Below are 26934 nucleotides of genomic sequence, written 5' to 3'. Positions count from 1 at the left end.
ACTGAAGTATACATACTTCATTATTTTATGTTTTTATTTTTTGTTGCCATATGTAACTTTTGGAAACATGAATTTTGATGCTATTTCAGCTATTCGGAAGTATTTCTTTTCCAAACTTTTTACTAAATTCATCAATCTTAACCCTTTTTTGAGGAAAAGAATTAAGGCGAAACTCTTATAAACATTGAGCGATTATCCATCGGTTAAAAGAAATTTGCATGCAACCGTAGAGTTGATTATACTCTTTAATCACTGATATTTACTTATAAATCAGACTGATCGTAACTTGAATATTTGTGAGAGTTAACTATTTAAAACACTCTTATATTCTCTAACTTTAAAAACTGTGTATTATATAAACACAGACTTATTTTACATCTATTCAAGAACTCGCAGTTTGATACTATTGATATCTATGCACTACGATATCTATTGAAATAACGCATACAACAGGCTTATTATTTTCAGAAATATTATCTAAAAAATAATATTTCAGTAATAAACAAAAGTCTTATCTAGGTATTTAAAGTAATTCTTAAAGTTGGTCCTTCAGCCCAAACAATGAATTATATGTTCCTACTTTTTATTTCACATTAAAGTTCCTGATCCTTAAACAGGTCATCCATAATCGTCTTTTCTCCATCTTCCTCCGTTTGTGAGATAAATATTAAAAACACTAATTTAATGGCTTTTCCATTTGAGGGAATCATTAAGCCATTATAAGCAAACATTGTGACTATTTGCAATTTTTATATGGTGGAGAAACACATGACCACTAGGTATGCCATCAATCATGGTCTGCAGCCTACCAACGCCCTCTATTTTGGTAAGTTATGATAAAATGTAGCTATAGCAGAGCCTTCAAATTCAACAACTTGGCCGATTTTGCTAATTAATCAGTTAATTTCTTCACTCTGTAAACATAGCTAATACATTCAGTTTTTCTTTTTCTTTTGTGCAAGCATAACATAAAATAGGGCTCCCTTTTGCTGTGATAAGAAAACGCTCATCAACTTTGGGTTACTTATTACTAAATTAATGTTATTATTTGGCAGGTGAACTGCTAGTGTCCGAAAGCAACTAATATTTATAAAAATATCGCGTAATAACTTCTATAAAAAATCTAGAAAAAATACGTATTAATCTATTGTGAAAACATTTTAAGATCATGATCTATTGGTTTTATATAGGTAAAAAGGATTTCTACCTTTTTAACCTGTTTCTACCTTTTTCTTTCTACCCTGTTAATTATTTTAATCTTTATTTCGTTTCAAAAAATTGATTGAATTTGGAAAAATATATTTTTTTAATAATTAAAAATAGGAAGAAAAAAATATTATCTTTTACTCTGAGAGTTATTTAAAAGAATAAAAGAAAAGAAATCTCCTCCCTTAATTTATTTCATGTATAGTAGATCTTTGTAAAGACGGGCAAGAAACAAGAAACACTTTGGATGAATTATATTTTTTGTCCCACATCTGCTAGTTAGTGAGACGCTGTTCACTGAGCTATCCCCTTACAAACATGAGGTGCCTCTGGTCATCACATATCGCTGCTGACCACAGATCGATGGCTCCGTATCAGCGCGATTAGTCATTATACCCGCTGACCACGGAGGCGGTCAGTGAGGAGGAAGATTACGTTTCACATCATGTTCCAATACCCTAGAAAGGATCACCGCTGATTCTAATGCCTCCACATTACTCTTGAGGTAAGGCCCTTTGGCCGCTGTCCTTTGTTTTCAGGTCCATTTTTCTTCTTCTTATCCGTTTGTTCGACTTGTTTGTTTTTTGAGACACCTTTTGCTCAGGGTTCCCATATTGGCCTCTTTGAGGCGAATTTTGGCCCTTTTTCTTGGAACTATGACTATATTTATTCCTTTCTACATTTCTTAAATTCAATTTTTAGATGTTTTTACTGTTACTTTCATCGAAAATTTATAGAATCAAATTTAATTATTTTGGAAAATGATGTTGTTAGAATACATTTCTGATAAAACCTGGAACAGAATGTACTAAAAACATGTATATTCTGTTTCAATATGAGGAGAAAATAACTCTTTTCATACTGAATATTAATACTAGTATGAAATAAAAACAACTCTCTTCATACTGAATATTCATACTAATATGAAGCGAAAATACTTCTTCATACTGAATATTCATACTAGTATGAAACGAGAATAACTCTTCATACTGAATATTCATACTAGAATGAAGAAAAAATAACTCTTCATACAGTATTTTTAATATAAGCCATGAAATGAATTTCGATAACGGTTTGTTTCCATCTGGTAACTTGTGTTCTACATATGCAAATTTAAGAATTCGTAATTGAATGCATCGAATTTATGCTATAAAAGAATGCTATGAAATACTATGAAAGCAATGAATTAAGAACAAATATTTCCTCTTTTAACAGAAATCAAAATGCTTTTACTTTTTTTTTAGATTCTTTGTATTTGTAAGTGATAATAAATTTTCAAATTTCTGACAAAAAAATTCTTAAACTTTTATTCTTCTTAAACTTGTCAAGATTACTAATCAGGTAATACTGTTTAAGGAGTTTCGTAATTTTCTTTTTAGCTTATCGCTTTCATCAACATATCCCATATTATCAGAATTTGTTTTAGTGAAAACAGTCATATAATGAATTAGAAAGTAGACAAAAAAAAAGGATAAATTTTACATCAAACCGTTACACTTTCATAATTTTGGCTCCATTTTGTGAGGAACTTTGGCGTGATTCCGCCATTCTGACCTGCAGCCCTGCATTTTACAGGTTTTTCTTACAGCCTTAGCACTCCGCCTATTCAGAGTTGAAGTGGAATGAGACACCCGCTTTCAAAGAACAAATAAAGGCCAAAAACAACTTAATAATTGGCTGAAATTCTGAGGTTCGGGAGGCCAAACGAGGCGATTTGTAACCCGAAACGTCGCGAAGAGTGTTGCATTGAATTGCAATGGGCTGTCGTTCCGACGCCTACGCAGCAACATAGTGGAATATTTTCCAGTTTCGGACAGTATGTTTATATATATATATATATATATATATATATATATATTCGAACACCCTTATCTATAACGTATATCTTTTGTTTATTTATATGAATCTTTCTCTGAGGCGAGAAGATGTGTTGAATACTTCCGAAAAACGTCTGTGTGGGGAATTTTGATTCGATTTGGACACCAAGGGACAATGGTCAGATTTCTGATTTGCGGATCGGAATCCAAGTCACGGGGCTTGGGTCATAATTCAAGATTGAAAATATCATTAAATAAAGTTAGTTGCGGTTCAAAATTCTCTAAAAAAATGGAGTATTTGAAAAAATATTTTAGAATAGAATAATGCTGCTAGAAAAGGAAGGTTCAGTGAGGCTGGCTGCCTGGAATGTTAAACAGACCATACTGCTTGAAAATAAGTGACGTCGAATTCCTGTTTAGCAACAATTTGCATAATAATATGAGATTAAAAATATTTTTTGAATAGAGTGAAATGCATTGAGAAAAATTTATTCCTGCCAAATATAAGAATTTGTATAAAAATTAGATTTTTATTATTTTTCATTTCTGTATTTAGTAATTCTCAAAGGCGAATGCTTAATTTTTAATAAAATAGTAAAATAATATGGCAATTGTTTTTATTAAATTATAACTTTATTTTCGTAGTAACATAATTGGGAAATGCAGAGTGATTATTTTTGTATTGACTATTTATATATGTGATAGAATGGATGCATTTGTTTTTAGATTATACATATATGGATTGAATAATTGGAAATCATATATTTTCCACAAAAACTGCTACGAAACGCAGGTAAAAGCGCCAATAGAGATCGGGGGGGGGGGGGGGTAGTTCATTAGAATGCCGGGAAGTTAATCAGCAGGAATGCAGAATTTTGTTTTATTAAATTCGAATTAGTTATACTTGTTTCAAGTTCTTTATAAAACTAGAAAAGTTATTAGATATAGTTTTATTAATATTTACAAATACATTTAAAAGCAAAAATGTGGATCTTATGTGGACATATATGTTTCATTTTTAGGTTTGTACTCTATTTTTCTTTGAAAAAAAGTTTTGGAGCTATGTTTTTGTCCAGAAGCATTATTCCCTTTTCAAAATTCTAAAGGGAACAAATATATCATCCAAACTTTTCTTTTACCAACCAGTTTTGCTCAGAAAATTTTCCCTTGAGAAAAGCGACGAAACTCGATTCATAAAATGAAAAAGAGCGATGTTCTTTTTTACCAAATATTATAAATAAATTTATATATTTCAAGAATAAACAAAATAAAAGTACGTTCCATACATAGTTTAAAACAGAAATTCTGGCTGAATAAAACTGGCTGAGTTTGAAATATACTGAAATAAATTCTAAAGACACAGATTCAGTTGTAGCTCAAACGAGAATTCTTTGAATTCATAAGAATATGTATGTATAATGAAGAAATCTAAATCCGAAACAAATTTTATATGCCACAGATATTTTTTTTTTTAATTTCCAGGTGAATTATTTGGTTAAATAACCGACATATAAAAAAATATATTACTCACAAATTCATTTATTATACAAACTCAGCTTAAAAATCAGATCGAATGATTAAAACATAAATTCATCATCAATAATATCTACACCTCTATCTTTAAAACTTTAATCAATGGCTTTAGGATGTAAGTAAAGCGTTTGATGCATTATTTTAAAATTGCGATGGGATCACCGAAATAAACAAGTTTGAATTGAACCTCAAAAATATATCTTAGACAGAATATTTTTTAGGTAATTAATGTCATAGAACTTTTCATTGCACTGTAATTATATAACAGATGTGATATGTATATAATAAATATATTTAATATAATCACAACTCGCTTATGTAAAGGTTTGCTTAATCAATGAACTTTCTGTAATAAAATATTCTTAAATATTTCAGAATGAAATATGCGCTGTCAAATATACGCAAACGTATTTTTAAATTTTATTAAAGTAAGGTAAACAGAAATAAATACAGAGGCAGAAATAAAATTATTCTCAATAAAAAGATTTTTTTTAAAATTATTTATGTAGATTAAAATTGATTTAATTACTACGTTTTTAATTGATTTTAGCATTCTCTGATTTTATTTTGGAATTTGTTTTCAATTTTGAGGAATTTTAAAGAATTCATACTTTGCATTTATTAATCCAATATCAATTATACGGCGAATTTGGTTTCTCTGAATCCAGAGGTGCGCCTACAGAGTTTGTTAATTTTTGCTACAACAATATATTACATATTAAATAATACTTTATAACATTATGATGTTAAAAGGTGAGATTGTTTTTGAATAATTGGTAGAAACTATTTGAAGTAGTGGACACTCCATCAATGTTTTTTCAGTTCGATCTAACTACTTTTTTTTTCTTCTGTGCTTCGTTCTGTCATTAATTTTTTTACAATAATTTGTTGAACTGTTGGTAATTAAAGTGTTTGTTTGTTTGTTTATTTCTAAAATTAGTAGCATAATTTTCACCGTTGTTCATTTTGTTGTGAATTTTTCTCATGAGCATTCAAGTGCTTCAAAATGCTAATATCACCAATGGCAAGCAATATCTATTTTACTTTCACTAGCACTTCTGTTCCTAACAGTATCGCTCATTTTATTGATGATATTTCATCAAACTACAGATAAATGTGATAAAATCATGTCACAATGTCCGAGTTCAATCTGCATCAAAATTCATCGAGTTAATTTTGTTTGCCAAAATATAATTTAATTCCATCCAATCTAGAGTAAATAGATTTCTAAGTATTGGTGATAATAGTTTTTGTTTTTGAACCATTCAATTTTTTTTAACTTGTATAAATTATTAAATCCAGGGTCACAAGATCTTTAGCACAATGAAAAAAGTATTTGCATTAGAGGGATATTTATCTATCTAAATTTTAGAATGTTAGGTGACCAACATATTGCTTATAAACTCTGATATGTACGATGTAAAAATCTTTGAAAAAGATTTTCTGATCAAGGCACTTGATTTAAATCTACCAAATTTGATATATTTTTAAATCTTGCGTAATAGGGGAAAAGTAAGAGATCATTATTGAAATTCTAATCAGAATTTTCATTAAAAATAATTAATGATTTTCTTCAATAAATTAGGAATATATTAGTTCACAGAATACTTTCGTGCCATATTGAATATGAAAATATAATTATTGTATTGATATTAATTTTATATCCCTTAGACTTCTTTCTCCAATTTTTAATATCTAAAAATGTTTTTACAATAATTTTTTACACATGTTTTATTATATCTATACGCTATAGCAAATAAATACCATCATCAATTGCTTAAGGTGTACACACACTTAAAACTTAAAATTACACACTTAAAACTTCGAAAATCGTTCAAAATATCGAATTTTTTTTTATTGCTACAAAATGTTCTCTGATTCTTTAGCTTGCAAACAATACCAAGTTGTTGTAAATATTCGAAATATTTCTCGAGTTATAATTCTTTTTCTTCAGGTATTTTCACTAAAAACTCTAGTTTCGGAGTTTTTTAAACTCATTTTATGACGAATGATATTTTCACACTATGTTGCTTCATTCAAACATTCCTAACTCAACAAGAAATTAACCAAATACAATTATTTAGATAGAAAAATAATTTGCATGAAGCAGTGGATGTTTTGCGCCTCAATCAAAGTTATATTTATAGAAATAAATTTTTAATAGCTATTTAAAAGTTACACCTTAAAAATTAGTCTTTGCCTCAGAAATCGTTATAAATGTTGCCAATAAATGAAATAAAAGGCTTTTTAATGATAAAAAAATAATTTACTTTTGTAATCTAAATTGCAACCTTTTCCCTCTAACTAATTTATAACAAATCAATGAAAATAAAATTGTCATACTAAATTTCAAATATATTTTAACTATTGGAGAAAATAGTTCTTACTTTTTACAAGACAAAATGTTTCAAGTAAATAATAATGATTTTTTGAATACTTTATAATAAGAGATATTACAAAATCAATGATAACATTCTAACGTTTCCTTCATTTTGATGTTTAATTTTCTTTAAGAATGAAACAAAGGAAGTTAATTATAAAATGTTCCACCATCAAGCAGAAATATATTATTCCAAATCAGCTATTCTCTGCAATATATAATTGAAAATATGGATTAACAGGTAAAATTATTTGTTGCGGAAAAACGCAGATTCAATGTTTACATATGAATGTACAAATTATAATTTTATTTCAATTATTCCCAGTAGTATTTCATATTTGTTTCTGTTTCGCTAGTTTATATCAATGATTTAATTCATTTTCTACTTGCCTTCAGATATGTTTTCTTTGGTGTTTTGTTAATCGAAATCTTTCTCAACAAAGAGAAGTTATAACTCATTTAATTTCACATAATAAATTTAATATAGGAAGTGAAATAAAATTTATCATTTATCAATTTCACAATTCTTCCAAATTAATCATTATATTTCTACCAACATTTAAAAGTAATATAAAGACATATATATACTCAATTTTAATTTATATTTGTAACCAAATTAAATACATGCTTGTTTATACTTCAAAGGATTTAATTATATAATCTTCTTCAAGGACAGAGAAGAAGAAGGTTAAAAGTTTATAATTGTATCCCTGAGAAAATCATCAAAAAGGTATTTTAAAATCTCGTTTATTTTAGCTGCTTTACAATCCGGAGTTATAAATTTCTACAAAATCAAAAAATAATTATGTTGCATTCTTGAAATTTTGTCAGTGACTTAGCAAATATAAAAAACAATAAGGTTTTATTCCTTACCTTAATTTAATTACTTTCAGAAATAAAATCAAATAGAATTTTCAACTGAAAAAAGAGAAGTTTGAAATAGATCAAGTTCAAATTTTAAAATGATGCCTTAATGTAATAAGATAATAGTGTTAAAGAGTTGAATGAAAATTATCTCTTCTGATTTTATCTCTACAATAAGTCTTATAATATAAAGTTGTTGGTTTCTAAAAATATCATTCAAATTATTTAATTGCCAGTTATTTGTATTTACAAATACTCCTGAAATATATATTTTCATTTTATCGAACTTCGATGTTCTTTCTTATTGCCTCAGAGATTTATAATGTATAGTATTAAAGTAAACTAATTAAATTCTCACAGACAAAAGAATATGAATAACAGCATCTTCTTTAAAAAAAATATTAGATTACGGCAATATTAAATATCGTCTTATAGGACATCTTTCATGGAAAAATATCACTTTACAGTATTAACAATAATACAAATAGTGTTTATTATTTTTCAAAACATCATAAATTTAAAGCACCGTAGAATTTAAGTATATATGTTCTGAAGCACTATATGATGAATATGCTATGCAGATTTTAAACTGGCTCTGTCTAAATGATAGAATTAATTATTATAGAAATATGGAGAATTAAGTACCGCAAACGATATTTTAATTATATGCCATGAGAGCGAACCAGCATTGTAACCACTAGCATAAAAATGAATTTCTAATTCAAATTGTTCAGGTAACAAGTTCAATCCGTAATATTTTTTTTCAGAAAGTCATTTATCTCATGAAAAGAAGAAAAATATATTCCAAATCAATTATTTTTACATTTTATCGTTTTTTTTTATTGGATATTATTGTTTGACCACCATGAAAGAAGCAATTCTTGCTGTTTCATCTTAATTAATTCGTTTCAAAACAAAGCAGAAAAAAAGATATTCTATGAAAGAAAATTTATAATAAACAATTTCATACTTCAGAACGATATCATTTTTGGTTTTTCTATCTAAAACAATATTAGCCATATATATTGTCTCCAATAAACGAGAATCAAATAGAAATTTATGGCATGAGTAGTTCGAGTTTCTATTTGAGAGTTATAAACTTTCGAAAATCCTTTTTTCTCAGTCCCGAAGGAAAACAGTATCGAAAGAAAAATAAAATTAGAAGCCAGAAGTCGAACTCACAGTTCCTTGTTTAGTTTTTCAGATTTTATTTCATCTGTTTTCTTTTCCCTTCAGACTGGAGACTTCTAGCAACCGTGGAGCTTCCTGTTACACAAAGTGCTATTTGTTAGCAAAACAACGCCAAAGAGTAATTACTTAGTTTTCATCCTGTCGTGTGTATTGTGTTTCAAATACTATTTCGCAAGATCTTACGCCCTTCGGATATCTTCTTTAAAGAAAACTCCTGACTATTGAAATTCGTAAGAAAATATTTCTTTTAGAACATATCCGATTTCTAGAAGACTTTGTTGAGAAAGAAACCGAATTATTTTTGATTCTTTTTGTTGTCCTTATTTCATATCATTCTGCAATTCTTAGATCATAAGGCGGCCGTCTTGATCAATGATTTATCTATATTTCGGTCATTGAGCACTTTTTTAAAAAGCTCATTGGATTTTATATTGACATTTTCTGATGTCTGTAAGAAAACAAAAATAAAAAAATAATCGGAATTATTGATCTAGCTGCTAAATTAAAAAAGACATGTAATTAGCATTTTTCTTAAATTATTTGATTTATTACATAATTCATTAATTTTTGTTAGGAAATCAGAACAAAATGCAAAGCATTTACAAATCTCAAATTATTTTATGTTTAATACTTTTCAAACCATTATATTAGTGTGAAACATTTTAGCTATTTCTAAATGAAATTTTGAATTCATGAAAATATAGGAAAATAAATAAAATGAAAAAAGTCGAGGCAACAAAAAATATTAAATGCCTCAGCAATTGGAAACATCAGAATTTTCGGTTTCAAAGTGGTGAAAGCAGATATCTTAAAATCACTTGAAAGTTTGATCGTCAATGTCAGTCTTTTACTTTCTCGCATATGTGGTACAGAGAAAGTATAACAATCGTCAAAAAATTCGAACTAGAGATTTTGACAATCTCCACGTTTTATATATTTCTAAGTTCGAAAAACACATTTTTGGAAAATGTCCTTTGGTAAGCCTGTTTCCCTTTCTCTCTGTCTATGACAAAGATAATTCAAGAGCGCTTTGCTCTAGACAGTTGAAATTTAGTATACTGTCTTAATACAAAATCTGCAGATTTCTGTCAAATTTTGAGTAAAATCTGTTTCACACTTTTGTTATTATACTAAAATGAAGAAAAATCTTGGTTTAATTACTTTCTACTTTATGAAATTTAGTTGATCATTTATTATAAATTTTAAATACAAACAAGAGAAATTTTATAAAATCACACTTTTGTTATTATTCTAAATTGGAAAAAAATAATCTTGATTTAATTATTTTCTACTTTATGAAATTTAGTTAATCATTTATTATAAATTGTAAATACAAACAATGACAATTTTTCCTCATATTCAATAAGAGATTGAGACATCATTTTAGAATCATAATTAAATTAAATTAATTTATTATAATTGATAGCTATATTATGGATATATTAGTTCCAAAATTCTGAATTCTTCTGGAAAATTTTCTTCTTCCTCATGAATTCAGAAGAATTCATCAGGAACCAATTTAAATTGCAAGCATAAAATTCAATCATTTTTCATACAAAAAATAACTTTATTTAAATAAATATGTGTGTAAATATTATTCTTTCTTGTAAGATGATATTAAGAATTTGAAATGTCAATTTAAATTATTTAATATATTTCATGCAAGAATTAAATGTAGTATCATCAAGTTTTCTACAAAGTATTTAGAAGAATATATTGTATTTACAAAGCAAGATATTTATAAATATATTCAGATTTAGGAACACAAAGTATTAACATGCAGTCAAAACCAAGGCTTATTCCTGTATTTTATCTACGTTTAAAAATCCAACGTTTTTATGTAATAAATAACTTTTTTTATCCGAGAAGCAAACATTATAATTTTGTAAAATAAATCACGAGATTTTCAGGATAAAAATTACTTTTAAAATAATCGTAGCATATTTAAGATGCTACTGAGTGAAACCGCATAATTTTTTTGGGCATGAAACCTTATGAAAGTTTAAATCACATAATATGGAAAATAAAATAAGATAGTTTTTTTTTCTGCCGAGTTAATTCTAAGCAAATTAATCTTTTTGTCTCCTGAGAAAAGATAATATATGAGATTTTTACTTAATTTAATACTCGTTTCCAGCACTTTTTAAGAGTATAATAATGAAGTTTCCAAATTGAAAATAACGAAATTATTATTGTTTTTACGAATAAAATATTAGGAAATCTATGTCTTCCAAAATGTTCATCTTTCTTCCACACAGTGAGAGAGAGAGATAAGAAATGAGAATTTGTCTGTAATAATTTCTTGAAAAATATATAAAAGACAAGACAATCTATTTTAAATTAATTTAAGCAGAACATTATATAAAAAAAAAATATTAGGAAGCATATTGGGCTATGAAATAATTTTAAAAAGATTTTGACTTTTTTTATGAGCAGAAAATCGGTTTTTTTTTTTTTTTTATTTAACCCTCATTAATTTTTTCGTATTAGAGTTTTGAAAGTTGTTCAAATTTATGTTCTTGGTGACAATAAATGTTTTAATTTTTTCATAATTATTGGTTAATTGATTGTTTAATCAAGTCTCTCTATTCTACCGATAGTGAGGCTTAACAGAATTGTTTCCAAAAAATTTTGTAATATGTATAAAAATCAATAATCAACTAAAAGAAAAAGAAAATAATTTTAATAAAAAGTCCACTTTTTATTAAATTAATGAAAGTGTTTATCTCAAATTAGTTTTTATTAAATGTACTACTTTTTTATCATCAATGGCCAATAGAAACATTCTTCTCAAAACCTTCAAGAACCGGTACAAAATACTTCATATGCATTGCTAAGTCGGAATAAAAGCTACTTCATAACGTACTATTTTTTGACCATTACCAAATGAAAGAATTTGAAAGGAAATAAAAGTATATGTTTACAAATTCAGAAAAAGTTTTGTCTGTTAACCAATCCAACCATCGACATCTTTAAAAAAAGCCTAGATAATATAAAGAACAATTTTCAAAATATGTAACATGTTGCAGAAAAATAGAAATGCTAAAGAATCATCAAGACAGAGTTATAAAAGCAAGGAAAGATAAAGGCCGATATTTAAAAGCAACAACACGCAACACTATTTTACAGCGCGATTTCGAAGACTATTGATGGACATTTTACAAATCAGATTCTTCCAAATAGACTTCTGAATGACTGTTTATATTCTCCCAAAGTCTGTAAACTGTGATCTTTAACAGTAAACCTGGGCTCTGATCATAAATATCAGAAACAAAAGCACCTCGACTTTACGTGATATAACTGGAGAAATATTTTGTGTAAACTAAGAATGTCAATTGTCTTGGGAATCATAATAAAAGGGTATTTAAACATGAGAATAATATAAAGATGAGTTTCTAAAATATTTTAGTATGTCTTTTGATATATAATAAAAATTTGCCTTTGAAATCCAAACCCGATCTGCACACTAAATACTAATTTTTTTTCCGGCAAAGTAGTCATTTGTAAAGATAGAGAAATAAGTTCTCTATACTTCTGTAAAAGAGAACGTATCTTCAGGGGAAATTGTTACACAGAAAAAATTTGTAAAATTTGAAAATTGAATATTTTCTATTTGCAGTGCCAAAATAGTAATTTAAATAAAATGAAATTTTAGTGATTTAACAGTTAGTTTAGCAATGTAGTTAATTGTATCAAAGAGTAATAAAGAGTGTCCTAAAATTAACGAAATATTTGAATTTGCCACCATTCGAACAGTAAAGTGTTAGCAACGCTGTTAAAAAAACCATTTGACAGATAATAGGTTAGATTTAGTAAATATAGAGCGTTATACGATAGAACAACGTGTAAACGCAAAATTTGAATTAAATAAAAAAACATAGTTCCTTTCTTTAAATTGTTATATTTTTTACTGAATAGTAAAATACGTAGGATAGGGTTATGTATGGAATAACACATAGGGCAAATGGCCTCCACAGCTTTGCTAGCACATACGGACTCTTTCGTCGCAATTTTCCATGGCAATTTTGCATAAATGCGGCTGAATTTCATTGATGCAGGGTTGAATTTCTTTCTTCAATACACGCTTTCTAGTGGGCTTGTTGGCACAGACTTTTGACTTCAAATGTAAGGGGTAAATTCTCAACTTTTCGAATTGTGATTGCCAAACATTTATTATTTTTGAAATGTTGTTCAAGAATGAAAATAAGTTGTCTTACCGTGTGACGATTCATTTTTGCTAACCCTGAACTATCAACTACCAAATGGTTAAATGGCCAAATGCCAGTGCTTAAAGCGTTCCCAACACTTTACTGCACAAATGGTGGCAAATTCAAATCTTGCATTAATTTTGGGGCACTCTTTACAGGCGAATAACTTACAGCATTTTTATATTGATTTATTGTTTTAAAATTAAGAGTATTCTAACAAAACTTAGAATTAAAAATATGTATTTTGGATTCTATTTTTAAGGAAAATAATCAGTGTTTTAATTTTAATAAAGCTAACCCGCTCTTTTCAATTTAATTTCTTTTTCATAACGTATTGAATTTTTCTGAGAAATAAACATTTTGATCTTGGGTATAATTGTAGTTCTATGTAATTTAACAAATTATTATCCACAGTTTTCTTTTAAATATATACTCTGACAAAAAGAGCAGAGTTCTTTTAATTTACATTTCTTTGCCTATAATAACTCTATGACAAGCGCAAGTGTTGATGATACCGTCAAATTCTTGCTTTTCCAGTGTTGCAAGATGTGCATTGAATTACACAATTATACATGATCATACGCATTTGACTTTAAGTTTTTACAATATTCAATATTTCAATGTTAAACTTATTTTTATAATAATATTTTGACAGTAAGATATCACGTTAATTCTTATTATCTTAAAGGAATTCTGTAATACAATATGAACCAAATCTCAGCAGTCGTCCATTTTGAGGAGATATTTTCTCATGGTCTGACCCACTAGAGAGTTACAAGCAATTTTGTGTAACATCATGAGATTAATTTAAGCCGAGATATTCTAAATTTTAACTTAAGTGAAATAATATGGATAAAGTTAACTTTTAGCAAACAAGTTTTAACCGCAACAAACACGGTATGAGTAATATCCTCCCGGAAGTCTCTTTCTAGCTTATGGAGGAAGAATATATTTAAACAAATTAAACATAGGCTTATGTTCTAGAGTCGCTCATTTCTGAATAATGGAAGCATTGTAAGAAATTTTAAGACTTTGAAATTTTAGGCCTTACATATTTTTACTTAAATTTAACTAATAAAAGTTCCTTCCAATGACAATGCATCTAAAATTCGGTACCAAATTCTTTGCATTTCCTTAAATATGATAATTTTAACTTGTTTCAATTGTAACTTTTTTTTTATTTAATACTTGCATTTCTGAATGAATTTGAAAGAAGCATACAGATGTAATTTGTCGCGACCAATCTTATGATATTGAAAAGTATTAATACATTCTACTTTGTATTCATGAATCTACATTCACTCATCATTGAATTTCGTTCATTCTACTTCGTATTCAAAAATCTAAATTCATTCATTATTCACTTTCGTTCATTCTACTTCGTATTCATCAATCTACATTCGTTCATTCTACTTTGTATTCATCAATATGCATTCGTTCATTCTACTTCGTATTCATCAATATGCATTCATTCATCATTCTACTTCGTATTAGTAAATATTAGTAAAGTATTAGTAAAATCTAGAATTAAAAAAGTATTCAATAATTTGGAATAATTTGACAGATAATCTTCAGCATAAATCAGAATAACTTTCCTTAATATAATTTCAGTTCTTAAGCTGTTCTTTTAATATTAAATTTGAAGAAAAAATAAACAAGAGCCATGATTGAGGTTGATTTCTTTGGACCCATAATTTTTATTTTAAACTGGGATTTTACTCAGTATTCAAATTTTCGTTTCCTTTTACATTCTTAAGTAGATTTTTGAGAAAATATAAGTATCATTGATCCAGTATCAAAATATTTGTATAATATTGATATAAATTGATATTGATTTATACTTATTATTATCAATTATTAAATTCTTCTATTTAATTGAAATATTATTCAAATTATTAAAAGAAGCGTACAAAAATATTGCATAACTTTCATTTTTACTAAATGACATTTTACAAATTCTATTTCAATAAATAAAATATTTAAAAAAAGTTGAATTTAATCAGTTTGCGATAATAATATATAACAACATCATTTTTGTATTATTGTGCATTCTTTAAGTGAATGCATCAACTCGTATATATTACATGACAAAATTTAGAAAAGTATTTTTTATTTGACAATATTATAATTTGGAAAAAAATTTAAAATAATTTTTAATTAGATCATAAATTTACATTAAATAAAAACAATGTTTCTTCAGCAATGCTGACAATTTTTAACTTAACAAAAACTTCTGTAGAGCCTTAAAAAATAAGTCGTCCTTTTTTTGAGGCTTATATTTTAGTGTATTGTTCAAAAAAAATTTAATTTCCTTTTTTTCCGAAATAATTTTGAAAATGAAATGAAATTTTGCTATATTTGCAAACGTTCTTTTACATATGTGAGTAAAACATGAAACGTTAATAAACAGTGATGCAATAAGTTATGTGCACACCAGGTAGCCCACAGGACAGACATGCTTTTAAAGATAAATTGCTGTATTAGACTATATAATACCATGTAAATAACCAATAAAGAATGCGCGTTTCCTCTAAATACGAAATATCATGCTATTTAATTGGCTATTTTCATGTATAAAAGTTTTTGAATCATTTTCAAACATTGCTAACATTTTTTTACAGATTTTTTGCCATACATTTCTTCGATTTTTTTCTTCGAACCAGTGCAAAATTTAGTTTTTAATTTCAAATACTTCCAAGGATAAAAATCATAATATAAAACGCCTAATGATTAGAAAACCAAAAAGATCTCAATATGTACCCAGTGCAAAAAATCACTTAATTGGAGAGGATAACACGAAAATGTTTCATTAAAGCTCAGGACATCTATAATTAGCACATATCTCCTCTATTGATATCTCTTCTTTGAAGCTCTAGTTCAATAAAGCTTTGAAATATGTTCAAAAGTTTTGAAATATATCAGTATTTTTAATAAATGATTGTAACATAATTTTGTAACATTTTTTTTTTTTTAATTAGTGATAATTGTAACAAAATTTCTTTCGACGATAAATATTCCTGAATTTTCTCACTTGTTAATAAGTTTTCATTTCTACTTAGTAAGGGATTATAATCAAGACAAGCCCATTTCAATCATAAATTTGTATCTTTGTTTTTGTATAATCCATTGCAATGAAAATAAGCTTCATCATTCTTGGAGATTTCATAAAACATTTTGTAAACAAATGTGCTGTATTTTTAAGTTTAATGTGGCATACTAGGTGTGAATTTAGTTTTAGGGTGCCATTTTATCTCGTTAAAAAATACGAGCAATAGCGAATCGCCAATATAGATGACTGATGAGCTAAACATTATGGTAAAACAGTTTTTTTCAGCCATCTTGATTTTTGAATTGTCGTTTTTGGTATTCATGTCGAGGTAAAGGAGTACTCTAAACTAGATATCAACTGCATACTAAATACATAAAGGGCATCACTTTAATCTCTTACTACTATCCTGTTGTTGTATGCTTTTCGAAAACAGGCACCTTCCTTAGATCCTCATGCTTAAAAGTTTTACTTTCTCATGCTTAACATTTTTTTAAATTAATTTTAGAAAAGAATATTACCTCCGCCTTTTGTTCTTGCAGTGACTTCTTCACTTGGCTCTCCTCTTCCAGCATTATTAAAGGCGGTAAGAAAGAAGTGATATTTGGTCCCACATTTTAAATTTTTCACCATGACACTGTTCCTTTGGGGTGCAACATGAGATTCCTCAGATACGTCTCCAGATTCACTTTTGTAGAGCAAAACATATCCTGTAAAAAAAATAATAATAAATAAATTCTCACTGCTTTTTTCTTAGAAAAACGCATAATTTTCTCATTTTATGAATATGTTATTATTAACATATTATTATTTCAATATATTACAGAGATATTATTGAATATCGGTATATGAAATATTCGATACATGTAGTTTAACCTTTTGTATTTATAATACTTTGTACATACAATTGAATATTTTATATAATATTTGTCACAGTAAATCAGAATGTTACTTACATAAATTTTTTCTCCATTTTCTTGCATAGTAGTATTTTAAGCCGATAAAAATCATTCATTTTTGTGAAATATAAATGTTTTATTATTTTTTGCTTAGTTGAAAATTTACATATTATAACATAGTCATATTCAAACTTGCATAGTCATACTCATCATATTTGACACAGTAAATCAGAATCTTATTTACATAAATCATTTCTCTATTTTTGATCAACAACAGTGTTTTATGCAAAATAAAAAAACATTTATTGTTTCGAATGATAAACACTTTATTAGTTTTTTCTAAACTGAAAATTTAAATAGTCACTATTAATAACAGTTTTATCCCATTGCACTGCAAAACTGATTTTGTCTAATTTCCAATAATTACTTTCTAATATATAATATCGATGTGGGACTGTTGAACAATTCAAACCTAAACATTTATATGGATGTCAAAACATATCAAAAATTAATTTCAACTGAAATTAACTGTTGGAAATCATAAAGGATATGGTCAACATTTGAACACTTCTACTAACTCGCTGACAAAACATGAATGGAATAATTAAATTCCTTCATCCAAAGTTTAATCACCCATTAACTCCTTTTTGAGGACGCATGGCTGACTCTTGTTCTCTCGATAATACAGAAATATTTTGGAAATATGAGACCTGATTGGATTGTCAACACTTTGGGTTTGGCACTATAGACTTTTCTTTGCATGAGTTGCTGGAAGTTGCATGCTACTCCAAGACACATATTAATTGAAGGCAGGAGTGTAAATACCTTTAGGATAATTACATCGGAACATATAAAGCTGATCATTGCAGTTGCCTTAGGATACCGAAATCTTCGAAATATCTAACATACAGAAGACACCAGCTTTATTTATTGTTCAATAAGAATCACTTGTACACAGAGAACCTTCGTATTTGTTATTAGAGATTCAAATAAGGTGGAAAAAAAATGATTTTAAAGGAAAAAACAAAAGTAATGGTTAAATAATCAAAATAAACATATATCATTCCGTCGCAAAATTAATCGAAAACAATTGATAAGGCTCTAAAACTTCCTTTTATTCAATGAAGTGAATCAAACAAAAGATTGATTCCCCTCATTGAATTACTTATATCTTTGATACCGCTTGTGAGTCATAGTATATGCATTCTAGATATAATTCAGAGAAAATTTAAATGTTATTCGCATAAATACGGAATAAAACATTGCGCAAAAGATACTATCATATATAAATTCAATATTTAATAATAGTTTTGGGGATATCACAATGTTATCTTCCCAGAAAGTAATGCTTAATTAAATTTTGAACACTGTAGAACTTCAAAACCAGAAAGCAATACAAAAAGTTTTATTACTATGAAATGTTTAAAATTTATTTCGAATAACATTTACTTTCTTTGCACTTAATTTTAGATGTCTTGAAAATTTTGCGGATTTGCAATTGAAATACTTTATATTTTTCATCAAACTTTATTTTCATTTAAATGTGTACAGTTTTAACGATATTTATTAACCATTATGTTCATTTAGTATAGTATATCATACATACAACTTTATAAGAATATACTACCACTATAAAATAATTTTTAACTTAGTTTTATTAAACAATTTATATTACACGATTTTATTTATTTATTTTTTGATGTTTTTATAGCGTAAAGAAGATACATTGTTTTTTCTTTTCTTCAAAAAAGCAATCTTGCCACGATAAGGGTTAATTCATAATATTAATTTAAGATAGTTTCATACTTTAAAAAGTAATATTTTGTAAAAACATGATTTTTTTAATTTGATATTCTAAATGTTTGAACAGTTTCCTTTATTAAGCCGTTTGAATTTTGTTTTTAAGTTCATTTTTTGGGAGAAGTAATAATGATTTTTATATTTGTATTTATACACGGGTGAATGCTATTCTACATATTTAAAGCTATTTTCTCAGATTCTAATCCTTGACATAATTTCCTTATGAAAAACTTCAAAAATCAAAATATAAAGCTTATTTCTTATTAATTTCGGTATAATAATTTCTCAACACGCTTTAAAATTCCTGAATTACAGAATAAGTAATCTATTCAGTTAGAAATATCTTATAGTTTTTTTAATGCTTCACAATATAAAAAAAATCAATTTTCATGCTATTTATCAAAAAAAAAAAAAAAAAAACACAATACTTAAGCTATCTACAAAAGTTTAAGCAAATTATTTAAAAAACATCTAATTTAAAGATATTTGCTTTATACATTTTTTAGTAAAAAAAAAGATTTTTTTCATTTTTTTAAGGGTTTGCCACTTAAATGGTATATTTTGGTTTCATACATGTGTTTTTAATATCTTTTATGAAAAAATTTTAACATATGACTGTTTTAAAGTATTTTTCAAAAAAATATCTCGAGCATAGTCACAAACATCTAAATTAAATTTTCAAATGTCAAATCAATATAAAGCTAAAGATTAAATTTTATTTAATATGTCGACCTAAATAAATGTTTTAATTCTCCTTGATTTCACATCAGCATTAATTTATTCACATTCTAAAATGGCAAGTGATATGTGTTAAATATACTAATTGATACTATAATTACTGCTAAGAAAATGAGTCAAAGCAAAAAAAAAAAAACCATTTCTATTTCTTCTTTTATGTAGAATGTTGTAATTGGAAAAAGAGCTCATATTTCTTCAAATAAAATAAATTGGTTACTGCACAAGATACTTCAAAAGAATTGCATTGGTAAAAACAGATAGAAAGTTACGCCCTACATCTCTATCGTCTTTCCCCTTTTCTGTTTTATAAATATATTTTTTCAGATTACCTGAAACAGAAGTGGAAGTGTTATTCTTAACATCAGATATCTGACTCACATTAAAATAGATCTTCAATGAAGAAAGTAGATAAAAACAATGAAATTAAAACAATCCTATAAAATTAATTAAGGCAATAAAAAATATAAGAAAATATCCAATCGTCTTTTAAGATTTTTTTTAGATTTAAAAATATAAAATAGAGCAAAACAAAATCTGAAAGGAAAAAAAATTGTTCTCATCATTCAAGCTTTTCTACAAGCTCTGATGCAATGAATAAAAGTTATGTGTATATTTTACCATAACAAATAATGTTTTCTGGAAATGTTATTTGTTATAGTAACGTTATTGTGATTGTCACACTAAAATGACAATGTCCCAATTATTAAATTTTGAATAGGAATATTTTATTTGTACCACATATTTTCTAACTTCTTTTTTTACTAAAACTAATATTTCGCTAGAAAATTTATTCATACAAAAATTTTATGCTTTGTTTCTCTGCAAATATTTCGTGGAGATATTAATGGTTTATACAACTTTACTTTTATAAATTATTTTGTGAGTTTAATGATGAAGTTATTTAATAGTTAAAGTGGATTGTATGCATTTTTAAAATAGAAAAAAATCCATATTACTTTGATATAACTAATACATTATGTATTAATTACATTAATATAAAATGAAGTATAATTAATGCGATAAATTATATTTTTAATATAAAATTAAATAGTAGAATATATATATATATATATATATATATAACACTAATAAATCTAATCTAATCTTTATCCAATTCCATCTTTACCTATGAATTTAAATTGGTCGTTGAATCTATTAAAATAATTTAAAACAATTTTGTATAATTTTAAATATAATTGCTGTATTTCAGGATTTTTTTCTTAAATAGTATTCAAAAAAAGTTAATCAAATCAATTTACTATTTTGATTTAGTGAATCAAACGCGTTTATTTCATTAAACCAAATTAACTTTTAACTTATCATCACTAAATCCAATTAACTACCTTTAACTATTAACTTATTATCACTAAATCAAATTAGCCATTAGCTTTAATTTTCCTAAATAGTAATTTGTGTATCAAGAAAGAGTTTGATACGACAAATAACCACACAAAATCAGTAAATAAATGAGAAAATTACATAGATGCCTTTCAGTAAATATCGAAATAGTTCTAACAAAGCTTTCATTGCAAAATAATTTTCTTTATTGAAAAAATACACCAAGAAATATCTTTTATCTGCTAAAAGAAATTTCTCTTTAGATCAAAGTTTGTCTTTTGAGATATTGAACCTTTTGTCAATACAGTATCGAGCTAAAGAATTTTATTACTTCACTTCGTGAACAATTCAGCATTTAAACTTTTTGAGACCTCAAGGCAGTCTTTGAATAAATAAAAAAAGTGCGAATTTCCCTTGCATATATATAGTGTTTACATTATTATTTACTCCCCTTAACTATTACACAATTTAGTTTAAATGATATTGGACACTTTTTCATAAACCATTTCTTATTTGTTTGGTACATTCCTCCACAGAAATTGATTATTGAGTTTTAATAATAAAAGAAATATATCATTTCTTAAACCATTAAGAAAGTAATATATTTATTTTTTTAATAAATCAGAATTCATGTGAGGAAAAAATGAAAAAATAATTTTATTTCCTTTGATATTTAGAGATTATATTGTGACATTAGAATGTAATAAAAATATGTTTATCTTTAAATGAAGACAAAAACGGTAGATTGAATAAAGCTGTGATATAAAAATTAAAAGAAAAATTTTTTGATATTTTTTCTATAAATATTTTATATATTTTATTTGTACATTACATAAACTAAAAATGATTTATGTTCAGAAAAAACTATAAAAGAACTATTTAATTATTTACAACATATAATTTTTTAAATTAATTATGCTTTTCTTCATAAGAAATAATAAATAAATCTTTGACTAAATTTAATTGAAATTATAAAATAAAACAAAGCATCAAGAGAAGCACAATTACGTTTCATACTCGTAATTGTGGGTTAGCTATCAAGTAGGTAATAAATATATAATTTTGAATTAAAAAACATTTTAGATTGTTATTATCGGCAGAAATATCTTTTAATCTTAGAAGTCACTATTCTAAGGCTAAAAGAATTTTTCTACTTTCTATGATAATGTTAAAATTATTTTCTGAAAGTAAAGTGAAGATTTAAAAATATTTTACTCCTTGTTTTATTCACCCTTTTTACATCGCATTTTCTCGTATGTAATTATAAAGAAGATTTTCTAATTTCAAAACATTATATTAAAATGTCTTTACAAATCCATTACACAAAATTCTGTTTAATTTCAATATTACTTTTTTAGGAAAATCAGGCTTTATTTAGATTAGCTGAAAAAAATTATTTGCTACATGTTGCTACATCAATATTTAACATTATTTGCTTTATCAATATTTAACATTATTTGCTACAACAAGTTTTCATGTTTTCGTGACATCTGAAGGTATATACTTGTATTCCTAGCTGGAATTATTTATAAAAAAAAAAAAAAAAAAAAAAAAAAAAAAAAAAAAAAACATTTCTGAAAGTTTGAAAATTATAGAATTACTTCTTATACATCAAATAATCCGTTTTAAGAGTATTAATAAGATTCCTGCTTAACTGTAACTGACTGAACAACAACTACACGGATGCTACATATCATAACGTCATCTTGTTGGCCCGCTGCATATAACACTGTTATCTAACTAGTTGAATGAACACAAAATGAAGGGAAAAGGAGGAAAAGAAAAGAAAAAGGAACTTTTATTATATTTGTGAATCTTAATTGACTCATTGCAAAAAGAAAACAATCCCAAAAATGGAATTTAATTTACTTTAAAAAATATCTATGACGTTATTCAATACTATTAACCAAATTTCATTATCAGAAATAAAATTTAAAAGCACGCAATTTAATTTGTTGAAACTTAAAATACTTTAAAATAAATATCGTCGAAATTTGTATTATCCTCATTAAAACACGACAACATTTACGACAAACACGACAAGCTTATATTTTTATAAAGAATTTTTTTTAATTGTTTGTTATTTAAGAGTAACCCACCATTACAATTCTGTATTTCACTAAAATCTATTGATAATCAAGTGTTGACATGATAATGGATCTTTCATATATCGAATGATTAATAATGATATATATATATCTCTTTATTGCAGCCTCTTTAGTATTCTGTTCGCTTGTTTTTTAAATAAAAATTTATATTTTATTATTCTTGTCACTATTTCGAATATCACTACCCAGAAGTAATAAATTATAATACGCATATTTTTTTTTTTTATTTAAATGACCTCATTAATATTTTCAAATAATTAAATTAGAAATGGAATAATTTATTTTTTGAAAATAATTAATTCATATTTTTCTAATAAGGATGAAATACATTAATTTTAAAATGATTCAAAACATATTCTATCTCATATTTCATCATTTTGTGTTACTTACCAAATTATTCTGGAAGAAATTTTATTAACAATCCGTTGAGTAATAAACATTTTCCCTCCGCTAAATTTTAGCTAACGTTGAATTACGGTTGTTATTAATTTTCCTGTCTGCTAACTCATTTTCGAGAATATTGTTATTCTAGACGATTATTAATCAAGGTTCAAATTTCACTAGCTTTCCAGAGAGAAATTTGCTTACAACTCATGTTTTCGAATTAATCTTGCAATTTTCTAAATATTAGTAGAATATACTGAAATTCGAATGATTAATTACGCAATATATTTAATTTAAATAATGGATTCATAATAAAGATTTCTGCTTGATATACATTATGCTGCAAAATTAAATTAAATCTAATAAATCTAAGAAAATTCTATCCTTTAGGAGTCTTGTCAAATCAGCAAAATATACAGTTAACTACAGATGAGATTGACGAATTTGTACTATTATGCTAGAATTTAACTTAATATTCAGAGTTTAATTAGTAAATAAAAGATTGTAGATATGTATAATTCTACTAATGATGATAATGGATGTGTGTATTAGTGTGCTTATATATGTATACGTGATGACGTTTCCCTAGGCCATTTAACCTAGAATTACCAAACTTGGCATTATATTTTGGAGAGTTCAGATGTGCGCCATGGTACGATTTTTATAAGATTTTTACTATAATTACAAAGAAATAAAAAATAAGCGTTTTTTTTTTTTCATAACTTCTGAAAATATTATGGCAAAAATCCTTTCGCATCATCTTAAAATTAAAAAAAAAAAATATCTTTTTAGTGGCATCGTTTTTTGTCAATTTTACAAATGTCAATAAATTCTCAAAAATTATTTTACACATATTTTACAAAAAATATACTTGATTGTCGAAATGGAACTAAAATAGTTTTCATTGTTGCTACCGATATTTCATTCTAGCTTTTTTTTTTTTTAATCGTTTATGGTCAAGCTAAACTTTTTTTATTTTTTCATATAGAGTAAATTTCAGGGGCAGGTGTGATTTTACTAACAATTTTGAAATACCGTTGTATTTATAATTAAATATGAAATTAATAATGAAAAAAAAAGCAAAATCCTTTTAAAGTTTTCTTATTTTAAAATCCTTATTCCATGTGTTATAAGTATCGGCGCTAACATTAAAGATAAATGTGTGTGCTGCTTGGCGCTCTACGGAGCATACCGATTGATCAATAGCTTCCAAACAGGGCACATGCACACATTGAAGTTCAGGAATGTGCACCATACCTGATTTAACATTTTGAAAATTTAAACAAAATTTTAATTAATTAAAAATTAATCTGAATTTTAGCTTTCTTCGAGGTAACTTCCGGAAATATTATTGCACAAAAAAAATTTTACACCATTTTAAAATATATAAAATTGGTTTTTTAAATGATACAAATTTAATTATGGTGGAATTTCGGCAAAGATTCTCAAAAAGGGGAATTCTCTGAGTAACAGCAATGATTATGTTAAATCACTGTTCTTAACCCCTAAGAAAATAGAAAAGATCATTCCAAGATCAAACACACACACACACATATATATTTCCAAAAAATAAGCTTTCACGAAATTAAAGACTTTTGATAGTGAAGAAGAAAGATGAAAAAAAATCGTTGTCCCTAATAATATTCTATATCGTATATAAGAAGAACACTTTTTATTATTTGCTTATCACTTGACTTTTTTAGAATTACATTTTTTATATGCACAAAAGAGGTAACCAAACCAAATAAGATAACAAAAAAAGTAAAAAATAAATAAATAAATGATAGTCTAATGCTCCAATGTAAATCTTTATGAAAAAAAAACTAATTTGTTTGAAAATTCATGCCGATAAGAAAAAATAAATATTCATTTAGGATTTTCTCTAAACTGGCAAACTGATAACACAACAATATAGCCAATGAAACCAGATGAAACTCGGATCACTTCTCTATAAGTATTATATCCTTATTCCTCCTTCGTTTCTACATTCTTATTTTACTTCTGCTATTGACCCTATTACGCCATTAATGTGTTTTTTTTTTTCAATACTGTACAAGTATTTAAATTTTGTTCTGAGAAATGGAGAAATGGTCTTCAGAGCACTATATAATTATCCTGGTTATCTCTGCTGTATATATGATAATTATTCGATTAAAAAATATTATAAAGAAATATTTCGGATTTTACGAAAAAGGTGCACATAATTATTTTTGTATGAAACTAGGAAACTAAGAAGAGCTTGGGGCTCACAAAGAGTATATTCCTTGTATTTACAAAATTTGATAAATAGAAAAATACTTTTAATTGACCATTTCAGATAAAGTTAGGATTTATACAAGAATTTCTTAAACCATTACTGAAATAAGAAGTGTGTTTCGAAAAATTTTAGAACATTTTCTAGGTTTATCAAAATGAAGATGGAAGAAAGTGACTATTCGTAGGAATTACCATCAGGAAAAGATTGAAGAATGAGGATTTTCAACTCTACACGGAAGTAAATGAGAGTAAAATCAATAAATATTTAAAACTAGCAGTAACTAACATTCAAGGAAATCAAAGAGAACTATGTTTTAATTCTAATGCTAATGTATAAAGGACGTTAGCAACTTACAAGATATTAGAGTGCAATTTGGGGCAGGATTTCATTTCCCCCATCATTTCCTGCACTATTATTCTAAATATTTATGTTCAATCAGCTAAGAGAAAGATAAAAGATTTTACCAGGACATAAAGGAAGTGGAAATGGGCATAAGGGGAGTTGAAATATCTATTTGATTTCCGGCTACGGTTGATTACTGAAAAGAGATTATCACTAATATTTGCAATGGAATTAATAAAATAAAATTTTGAATGAAAAAGAAAATACTAATATAAGGAATTCGAACATTCTTCAAAACATTATTTAAGAAAATACTAATATTGAATCCAAAGATTCTTCAAAAATTATTTAAGAAAATACTAATATTGAATCCAAAGAGTCTTCAAATATTATTTAAGAAAATGCTAATATAAGAAATCCAATTTAAGAAAATACTAATATAAGGAAACCGATTTAAGAAATATTAATATAAGGAATCTGAATATTCTTATATAACATTTCAATAGATAGAGAAAATGCTAAATTCATATTAGTATTTATACGATTGTTTTCATGATATTTTATAGAAAAACATAATTACTTAAAAGGTTATTATCAAATGTATTACACTCAGAAAGCATCATATCAACCACATTTATATTGAATAAACAATGTCTTTTTCAAAAGAAAATAGTCAAAAAAAATTATTGTTCAGAAAGGAAATACACAATTGACATAAATAATTCTTGAAGTCTTCTTTGAAATTTCATTTAAAATTCAACTCAATTTTCACCTACTAACAAAGTTATATTCCTAAGCTTCAAGTTGCAGACGAGAAAGGAAT

General features: G+C 26.2%; 1 protein-coding gene across 4 annotated transcripts in view; it reads right to left on the bottom strand.

The window, feature by feature from the left end:
* Nucleotides 1–26934, bottom strand: part of LOC129981948 (cell adhesion molecule DSCAM-like) — a 627118-nt gene that overhangs the window by 127840 nt on the left and 472344 nt on the right. For all 4 annotated transcript variants that reach the window (XM_056093016.1, XM_056093014.1, XM_056093015.1 and 1 more), the window contains exon 19: nucleotides 16767–16955. In XM_056093016.1, coding sequence (XP_055948991.1) covers nucleotides 16767–16955 — 189 coding nt within the window. The remainder of the gene's footprint in view (nucleotides 1–16766; nucleotides 16956–26934) is intronic.

The sequence above is a fragment of the Argiope bruennichi genome, chromosome 8, assembly GCF_947563725.1.
Source record: "Argiope bruennichi chromosome 8, qqArgBrue1.1, whole genome shotgun sequence".
NCBI lineage: Eukaryota > Metazoa > Arthropoda > Arachnida > Araneae > Araneidae > Argiope > Argiope bruennichi.
This window is presented reverse-complemented; position numbering and strand designations above follow the sequence as displayed.